Source organism: Saccopteryx bilineata, chromosome 2, assembly GCF_036850765.1.
Source record: "Saccopteryx bilineata isolate mSacBil1 chromosome 2, mSacBil1_pri_phased_curated, whole genome shotgun sequence".
Lineage (NCBI taxonomy): Eukaryota > Metazoa > Chordata > Mammalia > Chiroptera > Emballonuridae > Saccopteryx > Saccopteryx bilineata.
Genome location: NC_089491.1, coordinates 77191056 through 77212759, shown reverse-complemented (window position 1 = coordinate 77212759; position 21704 = coordinate 77191056). Strand labels below are relative to the sequence as shown.

The 21704-nt window shown below is 35.5% G+C and overlaps 1 protein-coding gene across 4 annotated transcripts in view; it reads right to left on the bottom strand.

Annotated features, from left to right (window-relative positions):
• CCDC171 (coiled-coil domain containing 171) overlaps positions 1 to 21704 on the bottom strand; it is a 388145-nt gene that overhangs the window by 94923 nt on the left and 271518 nt on the right. For all 4 annotated transcript variants that reach the window (XM_066257293.1, XM_066257297.1, XM_066257296.1 and 1 more), the window contains one exon: positions 13303 to 13434. In XM_066257293.1, coding sequence (XP_066113390.1) covers positions 13303 to 13434 — 132 coding nt within the window. The remainder of the gene's footprint in view (positions 1 to 13302; positions 13435 to 21704) is intronic.

The window sequence follows — 21704 nt, the reverse complement described above, 5'->3', positions numbered from 1 at the left end:
GCGTACCAGGAGAGCCGGCTTCTTCAGACCCTTTAAGAGAGAGTCTGCACTACCTTCTTGAATGGGAACAAATTAAATGAGGGAGGTTAAAAAAATTAGCAGGTTAAGTGACAAGGAATTTTACCCATTCTGCTTTCAGGATATAAAGTAGAATGCCCCCCCCCCCCATAAAAGAATGTCTCAGGGGATTTCTACTCACTCACACAGAGTAAAATTGTGCCATTAGTTTGCAAACAGGTATTAGACTTGAGCAAAGGAAAGCCTAATTTAGTCACATCTGGTTTGTATGTCACACACTGTTGAAGACTCTGAGTTTTCAAGTGGTAGTACAACTGCTACACAATTTCTTTATGACCCAAACCAAAAGCAAGAGATACTAGATGTTAAATCTAAATTTCACTCAAAAATACAATCCCACAAGATGAATGTGCCTCACTATAAGAAAAACAAAGGCTCACATTAAAGCAGTAATGTGTTATTTGTGTGGAATCTGGTTTAGGAAGCTCACACAAAACTTTATTTGAACCTTGGGGCCAGATGAGTTTTGGAGCTAGTAGTTTTTGGGTTTGGGAAATATGGGGCATAAACCATAAACTAAGTAACACTTGGGATCTGGGGCAGCACACTCTAATCAAATGCACTCGACTGCAAAACATTACGTAATCGCACTGAGGGGGACAAACTGAGACTGGAGAGCCTCATGCAGGTTCTTCTCAGGTTTTGCCTCCAAATCATCAGTTTTGGGGGCATTTTGTTGCTACCTATCACTCAGTGCTAACAAGAAATTTGACCTCTTAATTTGCACTAATTCAAAACCTGGTGATACCATGAGACACCCAAACCTTTCAAATAATAATATCTTTTCACTTGATGAAGAATCCTAACATTCCTCAACTCATACACACTATCTCTGTAATAATAATCATAATTGCTGTCTGTGGAGGGTTTTGTGATAAACTCTGTACTATGTGTCCCCAAAACACATTTTGTCCTATTTTGTCCTAAGAAATAAATAAATAAGATATACAAGGTTAAACTTCATGTTTTAATTTAATCATGTTCTTCTCAGTGAGATACTTAAGTTAGTCTTCCCCAAAATGTTATACTTCTTTCTAGTCAGCACAATGAGACTTTTGGCCATTGAAAAAAAAAGGCGGCGGGGGGGAGAGATATTACTACAATTAATAGAAGACTCTGAATCTGAAAAGCATTTAAAGCTTCAAAATTATTCACTCTACATTTCATTGGTTACTTAATATGCACCACTTATGCAACCTCTAATTTTTTTTTAATTAAGTGAGAGGTAGGGTGGCAGGTAGGCAGAGAGACAGACTCCTGCATGTGACCCAGCTAGGATCCAACAGGCAAGCCCCCTATCAAGGATGCTCTGCCCATCTGGAGCTGCTGCTGTTGCTCAGCAACCAAGCTATTTCAGTGCCTGAGGCGAGGCCATGGAGCCAGCCGCCTTGAACCATTCAAGTCATGGCTGCAGGAGAGAAAGAGAGAGAGAGAGACAGAGAGAGAGAGAGAGAGAAAGAGAGAGAGAGAGAGGAGGGGAAGGGATAGAGAAGCAGATGGTTGCTTCTCCTGTGTGCCCTGACCAGGAATTGGGATTTCCAAACACTTAGCTGAGGCTCTACCGCTGAGCCAACCAGCCAGGGCCCTAATATTTTTTTTTAATTTTTATTTATTTATTCATTTTAGAGAGGAGGGGGGAGATAGATAGAGAGAGAGAGAGATTGAGAGAGAAAGAAGGGGGAGGAGCAGGAAGCATCAACTCCCATATGTGCCTTGACCAGGCAAGCCCAGAGTTTTGAACCGGCAACCTCAGTGTTTCTAGGTTGACGCTTTATCCACTGCGCCACCACAGGTCAGGCCCCTAATATTTTTTAAAGTGTGATTCTGACAACTTCCAGTTGAAGGGGGGAAAGGAAGATTTACTATAATTTGAAAAGATTTAGGCTGACTTTCAGTTCTTTTTTAAATTCAATTCCTCTCTATTTCTCTCAATATTTATTTATTAATATGGAAAATAACACAATAATTAATAAATAATTATAGAATAAGTTCTGTTTTACATACTCAAAGCTATAAACCCACTTTGCCCCACACTGTATACAGTGGTCCCTCATCTATCATGGGGGTTAGGTTCCAGAACCCCCTGTGATAGGCAAAAATCTGCGAAGTAGTGACCTTACATTTATAGTATTATTTAGATATATTTTAAGGCTTTATAAACCCTCTCCACACTCTTATAAACCTTTCCCACACTGTTATTAACCTTTCCAACACTTAATTTGCTTATTTTACCACAAAATAATTAAAATAAATATATGAAAATACCCATATACCACAAGATTCTGCAATATAGTGAAAATCCACGATAAAATTTAGATATATATTGAATACAATTTAAAAATCGCAATACAGTGAGACTGCAAAAAGTGAACTGCGATATAGCGAGGGATGACTGTATATATAATTATAAATATAGATATACATGTGTATTATATATATATACATATACACACACACTTGAGAACATTAATAGTCTGCTTAATAAAATATAAGGCATCTGTGGAATTACAAGAAATTACTTTTGTACCTAGTTTTAGGCTGAATGATTTATTGCATTTCCTTTAATCCTGAAGTTGCATATTCATTGCTCTATATTCCTCTAACTGCTGTCACTTAAATTGTCATGTAGAATAGGGCAAATCAGGGTCAGTTTACATAAGCGGCATCAATCTGAAGAACTTCATTAGTCTTTATTTCAAGGCATTATGCAAAGAAAACTGACATTAAGAGAGCCTTAACTGACAGCAAATGAAATCAATCAGCAAATCACTAAGCCATAATAAACTCAGTCAATTTGTAGATAACCCTTCCTTTTCCAGGTCTTCACCTAGGCAGTCCATCAAACACTGTTTTTTGTCCAAGTAGCTAACATGAATAGCAATTCTGTTGTAGCACTTGAAAGTTCAAGTGCTCACAGGCTTCAGTCTCTCAATAATAAGCATTAAAAGGTATTATCTAGTAGGGTTATACTTATACTTAAATAGGCTTCAGAAAAAGAAAAAAGAGAAAGGGTCAAATTTGGGATGTAGTTTTTCCCTCTTAACATTAATGACAAAGAAATTATGCTCATATCAGTCAGCAGCTTATTTACTTTAATCTAACTAGAGCTAAAAGTTTTAACAAATAAAAAAGCTCTGTACTTTCATGTTTTGTGATTTTGTTTTTGGTCTTTACTAAGTGTGTTTGAAACATTTTACATACAGGCAAATATCATGTTCTCAGAGCTGGAATTTGAAGTCCAAAAAAGAAATATTACAGGAGTAGTAATGCTTCAATTACTTTGTATAATAATTATTCAATAGAAGTATATGGCAGACATCGTTTTATACTGAACTATAAGGAAACACTGAAGTTGTGGAACATTTTATTCTTTTGATTGCACATGTTGCGACTAAAGTGAAAACTGTGTCTATCAAATAGGTCGCCAGTCAAAAACCTCTGAGAGTCAAAACACTAAAATATTCCTCAATATACCTCAGTTCACTTCCCCTGTCTCCAGGCTTGTTTGCAGTTCAGTCCGACACAGCTTATGTCAATGCAGCCCTTTACAATGCAGAAAGCACCCTCACGTGCTCCTTACCCCACCTGATGTCCCCGCAAGCCTGTGAGTGGGAGGACGGAAGACAGGCTTCACTGTCCCCATTTAAAGATGAGAAAATGGAGAAGGAGCCTCAGTGCTGAGGACTGACCAGCGGAGGAGGTTAGATCATAGCACCAGGACTTCAGTCCGGGCATGCTGACTCTCCCTTACATTCTCCAATACTACTGATACATTGCCTGCCTCTTTCCCCAGAAAAGAGATTATTTTATAGCTCCCAAATACTATGCTCTTAAGAAAGACATTCTCATTTTGATCAACACAATGGTTCCAGCTAATCTCAATGATATGCACAAAATTGCACAAATTCTTGGTTGCCCACTTACCTATAATCTGATTTTCTTGTTCGTCTTTTAGAAAGGCAAAAATATCAACCTGAAATTGAAATCTAAGCAAAGTCTCCTAAAATTCTGCCCAAGAACATTTATATGCCAAATATTTAAAGGAAAACAATTCAAAAACCATCTATCAATGCTGTTTAATTTTCAAAGCTCTTTCATACATGTCATATGATTGTTACAATCACCCCAAGATGCAACAGGGCGGGTATCGCCTCGCCATGCCCCAGATGAGGGGCTGATGCAGGAGAACTAGGGCTGAGAGCGCACAGCAAGCAGCGATTCCAGAGCAGGGCCCCCAGCGTCCTTCCAGCTCCACAGGGATGACTCATACTCATCCCAAATGGGAAAGACAATCAATGAGAAAAAGACAACAATTAGATAAAATGAGAATTCCTGCTACCTGTGTAATTGGTATCTACAGGGGGAAGGATTTCATCTGTTCTATGGCCAATCCTATTACTTTGTGATGCGGACTCTGCTATGATTTTATTTTCTTCCTAATATTCTTCCTTGTAATAAACAAAGAAAGATTTTTTTAAAACCTTTTTTAAAAATTGGAAGTGGAGGAGAGGAAGAACTTTATGACTCAAGCCTGGTTTTTGAAGAATTCCTATCAGATTTTACTTAGTGTTGGCTCAGATCACTGATATCAGATCAGTCCCTTAGGAATAATTTACGAATACTTTCAGTTGAGTTAAGGAGTAAGGAGTTATGAGATTCCTCAGTGAGATTCTGTGTAGCAGAAGCTTTATACAGATGCATTTCCTTGCCCTCATGTCATCCTGTCATTTTCAAAAGGCAAACAGAGATGTAAATCCCAACAAAAAAATTTAAAAACCTACTGTTCCATCCTACCACTATTCTGAAATAAAGCCCATGATGCAACCAAAGTGTCCCTCAACAGAGGATTGGATAAAGACAATGGAATACTACTCAGCCCTAAGAAATGAAGACATATTGCCATTTATGACAACATGGATGGACCCTGAGAACATTATACTAAGTAAATCAGAAAAAGTTGAGAACTGTTTGATTTCACATATAGGTGGGATATAAAATTGAGACTCATGGACATAGATAAAAGTGAAGCCGTTGCCAGGGAAGGGGGAGGGGGAGGGGGAGTAAGGGAGGACATATGGTAATGGAAAACGAGTTGACTTTAGGTGATGGGCATACAACACCATCAATATGTCCATGGAGATGTCCACCTGAAACCTATGTACTCTTATTGACGGATGTTACCCTATTAAATTTAATTTCTAAATAAAAAAAATATATTTTTAGTGAATAAATTTAAATGATTTAACAGTTTTAAAAACCCATGATGCAAGATGTAAAATGTCTCATCTACTAAATATTTAAAAAAACAACTTATAAATTTCCTAGCTTTATCAGATTTTTCTTAGAAATCTTACCTATCAGTTAGGTGCCCAAGACTATGTTTCACAATAGAGGTAAAACCAAAAATACCTTCTTTATCATGTCTTTTAAAATAAAATATGAGGACTAAGAAAAGAATGGTAACATATATATCGCCTGTTAAAATATCTGAAACAAAAGAATAACATAATTTCACTTTTTTAAATTTTATTTATTCATTTTTAGAGAGGAGAGAAAGAGGGGGAGAGAGAAACAGAGAGAGAGAAGGGGGGAGGAGCTGGAAGCATCAACTCCCATATGTGCCTTGACCAGGCAAGCCCAGGGTTTCGAACCGGCAGCCTCAGCATTTCCAGGTCGACGCTTTATCCACTGCACCACCACAGGTCAGGCCAATTTCACATTTTTACTCTCAAGATGCTATCCTAAAATTCTGATTGATGTATCCCCTCTTCCCCAACCTCCACTCCCACTAACCAATAAAAGTGCAAATCAAACAGGGAGAGAAAGGGCGGAAAGGAGGCGAGGAGGAAGGATGGTGAGGAGACTTAATGTGTTGATACTGAAACTGCTCCAATGATTACCATGCTAGGCCAGGTCTCCAGCAAAGTCTTCCTGTTCATCAAAACCTAACATTAGAAGATACAGATTAAGGACAACAAGTCATAAGTCACTATGACTAATACCAGTGTTTAAATGCTATTGTTTAATTATTTCATAATTACTATCCCAATTTGCAACACATCCTTAAAGCTAGTCCTTCTGTGCGCATTAACATCTTAATGTGCATGACATTCCATTTCACTTAGCATTGCTTACAGCTCTGTTACCAGGAAATTTTGAAGAAACAACATATGCTTGTGCATTATCAAATCTTCAGAGGAGAATTCTAAAATTTTAACTAATAAATAAAAACATCTTTCTGACAATATTATGTCAGAAAATGCCACTTACTCTTCCTGGGCAAGAGAAAAAAACAATAAACACACAAACTCGTATATTCATCCTCAAGCTAGCCCTCAAACCAAGAACATTTAGATTTCTCATTGGTACAATTTATATTTTGTGAAAGTGTAGATTACAGCTGTCGAGCAGCTAGATGAGACAGAGGATGGCCTTTCCCCATCAAAGCACATTTACCCTCTGATGCATGACTTCCTAGCGATCACATCCCCTAACAAAGTGTGCTTCTCCGAGAATACCTTCCAGCCTCTGAGGAAGACAGTATTCCAACATTCTGTCTGGTTCCACTACCCAGTTCTAATCACTTTACTTTTAATTTAAAAGATATTTTGATTTTAGAATTTAAAGAGAATTCTAGAAACTCTAATAGACAACTACTTTAGATAACTCCAGAATCTTTTTGATACCTTATTACTAAAATGATCTCATTTATCAAAAAGGTCAGCTATCTAATAATCTCAAACATTCAAAGCACAGTCGTGGATGCAGAAATAAATTTAAAAGAATATCTGGGAGACAAACAGCTGTCACAAAATATATTCTCTTTACTTTGCCTTGGGATTCTTAAATCCAACCCTGTCAACTCTGCAAATTAAAGGACCCAATCACAATGAACATCTCTGAAAATCAAGAAAGACCTACATTATAGAAAGATAAAACTTTCCTTTTAGTATCAGAAAATAAAGAACCATATATTTAAAGAAAACTAAAGAACTATATAAAAGCCATTTAGGATCACACCAGAACAGCCTTTTCAAGGGGCAATCAGGGAATATATATCAAAAAACTTAGTATATGCTTATTATTAGTGCAGCAAATCCACTAATTCTAAAGAAAAATATAACAGTTCATGAAAACATTTTTTGCAAAAGGACATTCATTGCCACCTTATTCATAATAACCAAAAAGAAAAAAAAATCTACCAATGGAAAACTGAGTAAATATACTCTATTAGTGAATCTAACTCAATCCTCAACTATGAGGTAAATCTGTATTTACTGACTAGACAGACATCCATCATATGTTACCACATTTAAAAAATGTTTATAAGAGAGTGTGGCCCAATCATTGCTTAACTATATATAGACATATTATATATAAATAAGAGAGGTATAACTGTATTTATGACTAATAAATAACTAGAATAACTACAAAAATATATACCAAAATCTTAACACTGGTTACTTCTGAATGGCAAAATTTTATAACCAAAATAAATTTATTTATTTTTTTTATTTTTATTTTTTACAGGGACAGAGAGAGAGTCTGAGAGATAGATAGAGACAGAGAGACAGGAACAAAGAGAGATGAGAAGCATCAATCATCAGTTTCTCGTTGCAACACCTTAGTTGTTCATTGATTGCTTTCTCATATGTGCCTTGACCGCGGGCCTTCAGCAGACCTAGTGACCCCTTGCTCAGTGACCTTAGATCCAAGGGGTCTTCAAGTATAAAATGGTTGCAAACCACTGATTTATATACTTTTGTTATAATATTACTGTTTATATCTATTATAATGAACCAGCATAATAAAAATTTTAATTTAAGTATAGTATATTCTATTTAAAAAACAGCATTTGACATATTTAGCAAGATTTTCATTCAAAATGGCTGATTTAGCCCTGGCTGGTTGGCTCAGCAGTAGATCACTGGCCCAATGTTTGGAAGCCCAGGGTTTGAGTCCCAGGCAGGGCACACAGGAGAAGTGACCATCTGCTTCTTCACTCCTTCCCTCCCCCTTTCTCTCTCTCTCTCTCTCTCTCTCCCCCTCCAGTAGCCATGGCTCAAATGGTTTGAGCAATTTGGCCCTGGGTGCTGAGGATAGCCCCATGGCTTCACTTCAGGTGATGAAATAGTTCTGTTCCAAGTAACAGGCAGCAGCCCCAGATGGGCAGAACATCACCCCTAAGGGGGCTTGTGGGTGGATCCCGGTTGGGCTCATGTGGGAGTCTGTCTCTGTGCTTCCCCACCTCCCTGCCTCTCACTTAATAAATAAATAAATAATTTTTTTAAATGGCTCGTTTTCATGTTTTAAAAAAATAATCAGATTTCTAAAAATTTATTTATATGGTTGGGATAACATGAAGAAGAAAATATCTAAATAATACAATCATTCAAGTAAAATTGCCTAACATTTCTTTAAATTCTAACTATACCAAAAAAAGAGAAACTTCTTGTCCAGTGATTAGAAGGCTGCAGTATTAAGTAGCAGAGAACACAGGTAAACAATTATCAAGAGTGAGTCTTGATATTTTTGTTCCCTGACAGTTTAGGAACAGATATTGATTTCTTTCTTTTATACCCAAAAAATAAGAACAAAATTCCCTTCAGGATGCTCTTTATGATTTAATTTTATAAATACAACAATATAGCTGGAAGAAATTTCTATGCATGGAAAATAAGTATAAATGTAAAAAACTATGGTATCCCCAAAGTCATGAGTACAACACATAACAAAAAAAGCCATGCCTACTAAGGACTATATAATGACATGGTGGGTTAGGGGTGATTAAAGGATTACTATTAATACATTTATAATGGTGAGGACTCTGTTGTTTAAAATCATCACAAATAAGTGGTTTCACAATGAAGCCTTGTAATGAAGTATTTATAAACATATATTTATAAAATGTACTCTTTCCAGAATTATAGTATTATGCACTAAGCTTTTAACACTTTTTTATAAGATGGTCTGGGGGATTTTTTCTTTTTAAATGAAATGGGCCCAGAAGTAAAATATTGATACCAAGTCTCTCAAGAGCACGTACAATTTAGATGAAGCAGCTTCCTGAGTTGATTTGTCCAGTGCCTGCAATCAAGTGTTCCCTCACCCCACCGACAAGGGCCTTGTCTATGCTGGGAACAGTGCTGAGCTCCAAGGAGGCCACTGTAAACCACACCAGGTGCCTGGCCTCCTGAAGCTGTTGTGCTAGTGGACAGCTAACAAATAAACACTGAGTATGTACAATGTATGAGTCACTATTCTAAGTACATTAGATGTAGTAACCCACTTAATTGCCCGGCACACCAACACTGAGTTAGAAACCTTTATTATCTTCACTTTACAGATGAAAAGGCTGAAATACACAGTTTACCTATCTTTCCCAGTTAATCTATCTTGCATTCCTATTCTCTCTACTATTTCCTCACAAATGAAACTGTACTCTACAGACTCTACCTTTATTTTTTTCCTTCTCAGCCACCTTCTCTCTCTCTCTCTCTCTCTCTCTCTCACACACACACACACACACACACACACACACTCACACATTTTCTCTCCCTCTGTCTCTCTCTCTCAAAGAAAAGAGAAACAAAATAGTAAGCCATGGTTTACAAAAGGCAGAAAGGCATGATTACAGGCATGAGTGGAGCAGTCACTGGGTATGTGACCTTTAGCAGTTTACTTCATCTTGATAAACTTAGCTCCCTTCCTGGTAAAATGGATAAAAGCAGAGCACCTGTTAGTCATGAGGGTGTTGCAGGGATTAAATGAGATAATATATGTAATGTGCTTAGCGTAGTAGCCGGTACAGAATAAGCACCCAACATGTATTGGGTGCGGACATTGTTCTTTGCTGCTTACTGCTGAATGGGGATAGAGACACAAACAAACATTTATTGCATGCTTCCTTATATGTATTTTCCAGGTATTAAAAGCATTATATACTTATTTTAATAACAAAGTTCAAAGTATAAGATAATGAATAACAAGTATTATCTTTATACAGTTTGGCAAAATATTTTTATTACAAAGTCTTGTGCATTCAAACCACACTGGACTTTACAGCTAAAACTAATTTGTCTAATCTAGGAATTCTTATTTTTAACCAGTTTTCTGGTAGACTGATATGCTGTTATTTGGGGGCTAAACACACAGATATTATAGTTCTAAACTTGTCATAGGAGCTTAAATAAAGTGTTTTTGTGGTGTTGGCCTCAGTGGAACATCAAGTAACATGGAAAAGTAAGTAGGAAAGTAATATTGATCTTGATCAAAATTATTCAACGTTTTTGAAGAAACAAGAGTGAAGGACCAAATAGAAAGATATAGAGAAAAAGATCCTAAAAAAGCATTCCTCAAAATAAAACACACCACACCCCTTCAAAGTAATGAAAGCAAGCTACTATTGCTTAGTTTATGTTTACAAGGGGCCACATATGCCACAAACTAATTGCCAGCACCACGTCTGCCTTCTCTGTGCTAGGCACTGTGCTCTCCACTCTGCATGTGCTGCCTCAGTCAAGCCTGAAAAATGGGTAGCATAACACTTTTTTGCAGATAAAGAAATTGAAGCTAAAAACTAGCATAATCTCAGACTAGTTAAACTGAATTTTCTCCTGTAGTAGAGCACCAGTCACGTGGTCTTCTGGGTCCAGAAAGGAAAGGTCATCCCCTCTCTTTGCCTCTCAGTCGCGCTCACTTGTCTCCCTTCAGTCCAGAATTAGGTCTGTAATGCAGCGTGCCCTGCTGGGAAGGCGGACAGGGCTGTCTAGGAAAACTTCAGCATGCACTACTCTAAATGATGGCTGTGTAGGGTGGCCAAAAGGTCCATACAATACCACAACCTACACAGTGATCCTCTCCTCATCATTATCAAAGGGTATGCACCCGCTGAATACTCCACTTCACCAGAACTGAGTACAAAGCTGAACAAACACTGAATTCCTAAATACGAAGCCACACTTAGCATAAATATACATATTTATATACTGTAAAAAGGTGAAAAGTTGAGTTCCATAATATTAGCCTGTCAAATGGAAACCAAATTTTTTATCTGTGAATTTGTTTACAGTACACTATGACCTACATTATACACAGATGCAGAATGAATATTTTTGCAAATGTAAGAAAAACTTTACTATAGATTTAAAGATGCTTTACTCTTACCATTTAACATAAATGTCTAGATTTTTTAGTGTCAGATTTTATCAATTCAGGCCTTGCAATCAAATACACTGAGATTTAAATCCAGGCAGGCTCTGGGCCTTGCCATTTACTTGCTGTTGATTTTAGGAGCAGTAACTAACCTCTATTATAGTTGTTTTTCAATTGCAAAATAGAGATAATGCCATCTACTTGACAGGTTCATTGTGAGAATTAAATGAAATCTTGTAATTAAAAAGCTAAGCATGAAGTAAGTGCTCACTGAAATGGTACTATTATATTTAAGGTCATCATTTAACACAGTGCCTTTCTTCACAAAGTACTCAAAGTATATCACCAATATGTGTGTGAGGTGCTGGGTGTGGGTGTCTGTGTGTCTGTGTGTATGTGTAAAACACTATTATAGCCCAAATCATGTGCTCTCCTCTCCATGGAATACTAAACCAAAATATATCAATACATTACTAAACAACCACGTATATTACAGTATGTCAATTCAAAACTTACAGAAATGTTTGGGTATATGGTAATGTGCATAACTATTTTTATTAGAATTGGAAAAAAACAGTAGTTTAAAGTGTGGGTCTATGATTTCCTTCTTGCTATTCACAAATGTCAAAACCACAGACAGTTCATAATTTGCCTGTAATAATGGCATCCCTAGGAATCGGTCTCTTTCCAAATCACCCAAATCTAGAGTTTGGGGGAGCCTTTACTTGTGAATTATGAAAAGTGAAGTTCTGAATCAAGACAGCCAAGTAAAGGATTATTTTACAACCACTAGAAAAAGCTCAAATCATACTATACTCATGTTTACAATGAATTCACAAATAATGATAAATCAAATTTAAAATGTACATGTTAATCTTGTACTAAATGGTATAGTATTCTAGCCTATAATTGGAAATAAAAATATTTAATGTTTAGTTTTGCAATTACATGTTTCACAATATTGATGGACAATCTAATGAAAGAAACAACTAGTATTTACTTTTTATTTGTAGAACATTAATTTGAGTACCAATAACAAATTAAATTAGGGTGTGAAACATGTAGAAAAAATTAATATAGCCCCATTTGGACTTGACATTAATTTTGTACAAAATTAAAATTTCACAGGGTCATAAACTGAAGAATGAAAAAGTTTATTTTGAATCTCAAAATGAGAACACAGCCTAAGTTGTAAGAGATAGTTGTCGTTTAAATATAATAAAAAATCGAGAGTACAACCTCTTTTGAAATATCAGGCTCCTGATAGTTTAAACAATGCTCACAGATATCTCTAGTAAAGGCACTGGGCATTTTAAATAGAATAAAGCAAATACTGAATTTTGTTTTGTCTAATTAAAAAGTATTTTAACCCTAAAGGAATAAAATGACACAATAGTAAACCAGAATAGAAAGATACACGCAGCATCTGAAAATGATTATGTTTTTGAAAATAAATTTCTTTATTAAGTTTATTCTTAAGATTATTTGAGGTTTTTTGATTTGGTGCTTTGAGTTCCATAAATGAAATAACCCTGTTTGCACATATTACAATGTTTCTTTAAAAATAAATATATACTAAAGGGCAAAATACATGGCCAAGTACAGTTCTAGATTTGCTAAAATTAAATAAATTACCACATAAGAAATGTTGGATATACTTTGGAATTATTATCATTGAAAAATTTCAAGTATCTCTCCTGATAATTTTATCTAAAGCAATTTATTTTAAAATAGCAAGAGCTACAAATTGAGGCTAGCTTAAAAAGATAATAACCCAGTGTCTTATTGTCCTCTGCTGATTAAAAAAAAAAAAGCATTCTTTTAAAACTGTACTTAGCTATAAAAGACATATTTTCCTTAGTAACAAATACTTTTAAGGATTATTTAATAGGCTAGATCAAGGCTTTAAAGAAAAAATACACTTGTGAAATACAGTGTTACATGATAGAAGAAAAATTTTTGCATATACGTTATGTTCTTCACAATACTTTGAGGCTTTCATTCTCTCCAGTTAGTGCAATTTATTTTCCTACACGTCTCAGTAGCAAACAATGTTATTTAGACTCTAACCTGGCACGCTACAACCTCTGGCCCGCCCTTGAGCCCCTCCATCGCAAAGGTCTCCAGGTGCAGTTTGGGTAGCTGCAGGGTGAAGTCATTCCTACTTGCCGCAGTCCGTGACAGCGAGATCTGATCTCTGACCTAAAGGGAAAAAAACAGCATCAATGGTAATTCCCCTTCAGACACATTAACTGGGATGAACTGGGTCCCCTTGAGCCCACTGAGTGGACTTGCATTGATCGCTGGACCTGAAATCCATGAATAAATTTAGGACTAATTGATTTTTCGTTGCAAATAAATCTCTAATTCAGAGTGCTGGGGGAGAATGTTAAGAAGAAAAAGCATCCTCCTGCTGTAAATGAGGGAGGGAAGAAGAGTCAGTGGAGCTCTTCTGATCAAGAGGTTCTGAATTATTTTTCACTGTTCCACCCTGAAAAGAAAAAGGAAAGAAGGGGAAAAAGATCCACAAAATCAAAAACAAACAGTAATCTCCTAACTATTATCACTTTTTTAAATAACATGTTTAATTTAACTGGTATTAACTGATATATTCTGGACAAGATAATTAGGTACTAGTCTTTGGGAAAAAAAGCTTCATAAATATGTACCCTGGAATAAAAACAAATACACTCAATAAACAAGGATACTTAAAAATATACTAGAGTAAGAGGTTTGTCTGACCTTTTTACTTTTATTAAATTTGAGCCTTATCGATTAAATAAATATAAACCAAATTGGTCATGCAACTTCTAAATAAGGTAACAGATAAAATCAGTAGAATTTTTACCATATTTTAAGTATTCGGAAAGGTAACAATACAAACATTTCACAGACAGACATACCAATTCTCTAGCTAGTATAGGAATCCTATGCAGTTGATATCACACTGCCACCTTCTGGGCAGATGAAAAAATGCTCCCTATATAACAAGATAGAGGAAAACATTCACAGATTATTTTCATTTCTAATTTCCAAACTTAGTAAAAGCCTTAAAAGTTCCACAGTTTAGTTTGCTTTTAAGATCAGCAGGCCCTCATTTTTACTCATATGGTTTAATGATAGAAGTTTTCATACATAGGCATATTTTCTAACTTTCCCTATGCCTGAATTGGTTTAAAATTTTCTCTTTGCCACCATATACTTGATAAATATTATAGAACTAGCTTAGACTCAAAGGAAAAAAAGAGTTTTTATGATCTTTTTTAGCAAGGTAAAAATGGGGATAACTATAAAAATAACATTAATTGCTAAAATAAATATATTTCATCTCTACTTTTACCTGAACAACTTCAAATGTAACTTGGCAATAATACACACATAATAGAAAACCTGTCCTTCATCTTTCTATTCTATATGAGCACCTAGTAAAGCTGTTTGAGTCATCTGTTTTATAAATAAACCATCATACTATATAAGCTTTCCTTAAACCAGTAAGTACATACAAACATATGATCATAGCTTTAACTGTTCATGCTAATCTATGGGTATAAAAATCCTTATACTTCCAAGTTGATTTGAAGAATTTCTGTCAAAGTGTATGCTATAAAGCATACAATAAAATACGATTTTTATAACAGTGTACTATGCACACACGGGGATCCCAATTTAGAATATATATTTATCTGTAACAAACATTCTCCAGTCTCCAATCAGAATGAGAGTGCTAAAAACTTACTTAACATGGCAGAATAAATAATGTTTTATAAATATATTTGTTTTAACTTTATATTTTGTAGGGCTACTTTCGCGTGCCCTTTTTTTTTTTTTTTTTTTTTTTTTTTTTGGTCACCAATGTGCACTCAGATAAAAGAAAACATTAATGTGGATTAAGGTACTGAGAATTTATCAACATCAAACCACTGGTGTTTTGCCTTCTACCCTTCTGAACCATAGTCAATAGATCTAAATATTTTACTGCACCCTGGCCAATTCATTGTTTGATGTTTAAAAACTCACCCAGAATCAAAGAAAATTTATTAAATTTGAGCCCCCAAATGAGATACTATTAGCTTTGAAAGTCAAGTTTAACTGCGATATTGATGATTCTCTTTTTTCTGTGACAAAATTCACTAGGGAAATCCTGGATGTCAAAGTACAAAAGCAGATTGCTAATACGGGCAAGGGGGGCGGAGGATGGTGCGCAATGTAGGTATAATCCACAACACAGTTCCAGCTCTGGGGGTCCTCGAACCTGACTGACATCAGGCACCACCTTCATCTGTGAAGCTAGACGTACAGGAACAGTAAGCCACATTTTGTGTTCTCTAAATAAACTTTCTAAACAAAATTAAGCTGGGGCATTTGGCATTTAAAACTGTGATTTATTGTCAAATTAACATTTTCACTAAACATTATTTAATTTGGCAAATTAAATGATATTTTTTTCAAAAGGATTCGAAATGCAGCTGTTTTGCTAAATCTAATGATGAGCATCATAATTACTTTATTTGAATAATATGCATGTGTTAATACTTGCATTTAATTTAAATTAACTTGAATGCTGACAGTGCCATCAGGAAACAGCGAGCCATGATATATAATAGAAGAAACATCACCAATATTTCTACTGTAATTTAAAAATTGTTCCACTTCTAAATTAAACAAAACTTTGAGAGCAGGCATCTAAACTGTTTTCCAAATATTTCTAGATAAAAGGTTTTTTAAGTTTTGAAACAAGTTTGGCTCAGAATTATTTTATTTTAAAGGGTAAAGGAACTGAAAGCATCATGTTGAGAGAATACAGAACAATGACCCTAGGACAAGTAAAAATGTAACTGCAGCAAAGGAGCAAGAAGGAAGGGTGACAAGGAACAGGAGAAATAAAGAGTGGAAAGGAGAGACTGCTCAGAAAGAATGCAGAAGGTGCAGCTGAATGTCAGAGTGTGAACAGGATAAACAGGGAAGAAAGTCAACACTGAACATTAGAAAAAGAGCTCTCCCCTTAATGCATTAAATTTGTCCATGAAAAAAAAAAAACCCCAGAACAGGCAGCTGAGAACAAAGTAACTAAAAACAGAAAAGAGATAACTGGGATTTCTTTAGGAAATACTACCCCTTGGACACAGAATGATCCCTTTCAAAAATGAGAATCTAAAATAATCATAAAAAGCTAAGAACTGTATGATTTCACACATAGGTGGGTTATAAAACTGAGACTCATGGACACAGATAGAAGTGAAGAGGTTATGGGGGGATGTGGGGGAGGGGGTGGGAGGATAGGGGTGGGGGTGCAGGGAAGGGTGTAAACAGGGACAAATATAAGGTGACAGAAAATGATTTAACTTTGGGTGATGAGTATACAACATAATCAATAATTAAAATGCTATAGAAATATTCACCTGAAACCTATGTGTTCTTATTTATCAATGTCACTCTGTTAAAGTTAATTTTCTAAATAAAGTTTTGAAATAAATAAATAAATAAGTTCCTTTGCTGTCAAAAGTTCTGAAGTAACAATATGAGAATAGTAAAATTATTTTTACCCAAAAGGAAAAGTAGTTTCACCTTTTAAAATACTGATTTTAACATGAATTAGGATTAAAGCAACCACTGTCACCTGTCCACGAATTATATTATAATTTCAAATTACAAACTGATTTTAAATTATAATTTCAAAAGTCATTTATTCTGTGTACAGCAATAATTATTCATCTTATAATTAAGATTCTATACCCTCTCATTCTGATTTTATAAATGTGAGCAAATTACACACACAATGTTTTTTTTTTACTTTAAAACAGCTAACTTCATTTTTAACATATAATGATTTTTTTCATTGCATTTCATAATATAAATTGCAATTGTCAAATTGTATGTATTTTTATAACATTCCATAAAGGCTGCACAATTTCGTATTTTGACAAACATACTTATTCCATTCTAAATTTTTGATTTTTAGAAAGAGTAGTTTACTTTTTCCCTTTCTTATTACATACTTTCAGAAAGAAGATATTTCTCAGAGATGTAGAGAGAAAAAGAAACTTTCTAAGAAGTCAAATTGTTATGAAATATATATTTATTTTATTATAAAAATCTAGTTTCAGAATTATGTGATTCATAAGCTCCACATAGTGCTATTTCTTTTCCTCTGGTTAGCCTTTACTCACAAAACACCAATCTATACTCAAACCATAACACCAGAAAAGCTGTTTCTGCTAGATATACCAACTACGGAATTAAATTAGTCATTTTAGAAAAGCTCTTCAATTCTCAAACTATGAAGCCACCAAAATATATGAAGCTTCATCTTTTCTCATACAGAGCTATAAATCCCTCTGGACACAATGTTCCAATTTGTTTAAAAAAAACTAATGAATTGTAGTACCAACTATGTTTCCAGCAACAGGATACCAAGGAAGAAGCAGGAAGTTGTAGTAGATCAAAACTTAGATACACTAAAGAAGACATGTAAGAAAATGTATATAATGCCTGAATCTTGACTGCCTGGGAAAAGTAACTGATATTAGGACTTCACATTCTTAATCTGCCTAAAATTACACTTTCTCCAATCTATTATAGCCACCAGTGCTACAAAACAAATGTTTGTATCAGATATTCCCATCAAATACAGACCTCCACAGTATTTCCCGCCACCTCCATTCTTATCACTGTGTTCATGTTTTACTTTGCTGACATCCCTGCCTTCTTTTCCCACATGGCCTCTGTACTTCCTTCCAAATCCATTGATACCTTGTTGATTTCCCTTCCCTCTTTATTCTAATTTTTTATCCCACATATTAGTGCAGCTTACACCCTATTTTTCAACCTAGGCACTAAAGAGTGGTGTATAGATGACATGCTACAGCCCAGGAACCAAATCTTATCTACCACCTAGTTACTGAAAATAAAGTTTTATTGGAACACAGCCATGCCCATTCATTTCTGTATTGTCTTTGAGTGCTTTCCTGAAAGGACAGAGTTAGGTACTTGAGGCAGAGATCATACGGCTGACAAAACCTAAAATATTTACTGCCAGGCCCTTTACAGAAAACATTGGCCATCCCTGCCTTAGAGGTATAGAAGAAATGACAGTATTTTTCACCATCTATAAAATTTCTTAAAGTTACCATATCTTACCAGAGAATGTAGAACATTTTCTAGTGAGTCAACCTTATATCACTAACACAGAATGCCATCTCAGATAGTTTCTAGCTCCTTTATTTCTAGTGTTTCTTGAAATAAGTATAGTATCTCCTAGTATTTTAAAGTTGACATAGTCTAGTATACAGATTGATTGGGTCTAACTTTCCTGGCACAGGTATGATCACCCATTTTAATATTCCATTAACAGAAAATTTCATTAAACAAGTAGAGTAGGCATATTGGAGAGGCTTTTGTAAATAGAAAGAGAAGAGAATCAGCCAGAGTTAAATATACTCCATAATAACAACAGTAGCAAGAAAAATGTTATCCAAACAGATGCTCTTAAGTACGTGGTCAAATAAGAATGTCATTTTAAAATCACAAATTCTACAAGGTAGTAGGAAAGAGAGAATAACAAAAAAAAAGATATTTAGATAGTTTCAGTACTCTGGTATGTGCCTAATATAAGAAGCAGGTGTTAAAGCATGCTGAGATTATGGAAATGACATTAAAATTGAATACTTATATCTAAATGGCTATCTCCCATTTTTACCTTTTCCTTCACTACTGAATTAATGAAATGATAGAGTACAGTATAGTACAATTTCTAGCAGTAATAGTATCATTTGTGCTTCTATAAGTACTTCATAATTTTCAAAGTACTCTGCACACTAGCTCACTAGATTCTGCCATCCACCTTGTGAAACAGCTACTGCCATCCCTAACAGGAGGATGAGTCCAGTGCTCTTAACAAGAAATAATGCCTCTTAATATCTGTAATGAGCAGTTAATAGTTGAGAAAATTGTTAAAGACTTTGATACTTCTTCCATTTCCCTACTTAAAGAACAACACTTTTTTTTCTTTTTCTTTATCCCTTGTCTGCAGTCTTTGCAAAAGTGTGTAAGTTTTAGAAAAGTAGTTTTGTGAAAAGCAACAGAGACTATTATTTTAAACATCCTTATTTTCCTCAGTAGCTCCCTTGGACCTGTGGGTATTCTCATTCATTCATATTACTCCCCCTGCTCTACTCCCCAGCGGCACACACAACTATGACACTGAGACAGGTTACCTGGGCAGTAATCAGCCTTACACACAGGTCACAATTTCATATGGAAGATCCCCAAACTATGGGGTCCCAGGACCCTTGCCACAGTGCCTGCTGCACTCCCCCCCTTGGCACTGTCAGCAGAGGCAGGTGTGCACTGGTGCTGTGGCAAACACAGACATCGACCTGACGAGAAGAAAGTGAGGAACTCGCCTTCCTTTACTGGGAGGTTGTTCAACTTCACCTGCAACTCTGGACCAGAGCCAGAACTCAGAACTCTACAGTGACTGCCAGTTACTGTCACCAGGAAAGAGGGCGAAACCTACCATTGCAACCACAAACATGCTGTAGTTACATCCCAATTGGGGAACTAAAACACTGATCTCTTAAATCAGATTATCAAGCTGGCTACATCCCAATTAAGGATCTGAAAGACTGAACCCTCAAATCAAATTATCAAGCTGGAAAACAGGGTGATTTAATCATGAACATCTTATTAAGGTACTAGACATGATAAATCTGTAACACAAGTTATAGACCATAGAATGAACCCCCAAAGTAGATTACTGTGACTTTGAGTTATTTAAATGCAAAACCCACACTTGAGAACAGAAAAATATATTTATGAATTGAATTGTTACAGTCCTCCATGCAGAGATACTTTTCTAGGATGAATTATTCCAAAGGAGAAAGACAGATGTACACTGAAATTAGTTATTTGGATGTGTTTAAGCTAAAAGCTGTTAAGCACACGTACATGACATTCTGTAGTGTCTTATCTTTAGTTTGTCAAGGTTTTTAAATCCCTCTTGAGCTGGAGTACCATTTTTAGCTTGGCTAGGTCAGAATGACACTGAACAGTATGAATGATGACACACAAGACAGCTATATGGACAGAGTTGTCATCAGCAAGCCAGCTGTACTAACACCTGCATGTCTTCTCAGCTGGTCTTCAAAACCAGGATCCAGACACTGAGAATGGAAAGAAGTTCAAAGATCACCAGTAACATTACAGAGTCACTAATGAGTCACTGAAAATTGGGTTTTAGAGGCAGGAGATCATTTTTAGAGTTTTAAAACATGTCAGTTTCACAAATTAAAAAATATTCCATGGTCTTTGTATTTCTTATAAATGCAGTAAAACCTAAAAATCAAAGATAACTATGTATTATCAAATATTCTGGTTAACCATTTATAAGATAAGATTATAAAATCATATTTGAAGAATTGAAAATGCAGCAACTTCACCAGTCAGATCCTTTTTGATTCTATTCTACTCCACAATCCACTCTAACAATCATCTTTCTATTTTTTATAGGCATCAAACTAGCTATCACCTCAAATTCCTTGTTTGCATACCTCTCTTTCCTAGAAACATTTCTAAAATTAAATTTAGGCTTTCTCTTTTAGCTCTTAATTAAGCAAAGTACATACAGATGCTATTTTTAGAAATAAAATGAAGAAACCAAGTTATAAGACCAACTGGACTTACATTGGAATCTAGATATGGCTTTAGTTATGTTTAGAGACTGGGGTGGTAAAAGTTTGACTCATTCAACAAATATTCATTAAGTGTCTACTGAGTACCAGGCACTGTGATAGATGCTGAGGATATAAAAATTAAGGAGAGAGAAGTCCATCCTTCTGGGACTTCAAATTCTAGTGGCATAATTAATCTCCCAAAATGCATTTCCTAGCCTCCCATTTATCTATAATGTTGTTTCTCCTGTCAATTGCTATATAACCTCTTTCTTTGCCAGAAAATGTTGTGTTAATCAATCCCAAACCTTTATGCTTAGCCCTGACATTTTCCCTATAGTTCAGACTCACATATCCTGCTCTTCACTCCACATTACCTTAAACTCAGTAGTTCCAGAACAAGACTCATCATTGTCTCCCTTCTCCTTACTGAAAAAGCAAACTCACTCGCTCCTCTTTTTGTACTCCTAACATCAGTTCATCGCACTGCCCATCCTGGGAATCTTCCTCCCCTGCCCTGCTGACATGCCATTTTATTAAGAAAGTTTCATATCTTTTCCTCAACACCACCTACCATCATTATCCTGGTTCAAAATTCATCTAGTCTACAGATCCATGGCTCTTAAATGTCCCCTCATTACTCACTGCGTATGTCTACAAATCTGCCCCACAGAACCCAAATTCAATAAGGAAATCTGAGTACATCACTCCCTAACTTAAATCCTAGTTTATTTCCCATTGACCCATGAAATAGATCCAAGGTTCTTAGAATGGCAACAAAGTTCTCCCATGACCTGGCTTCTA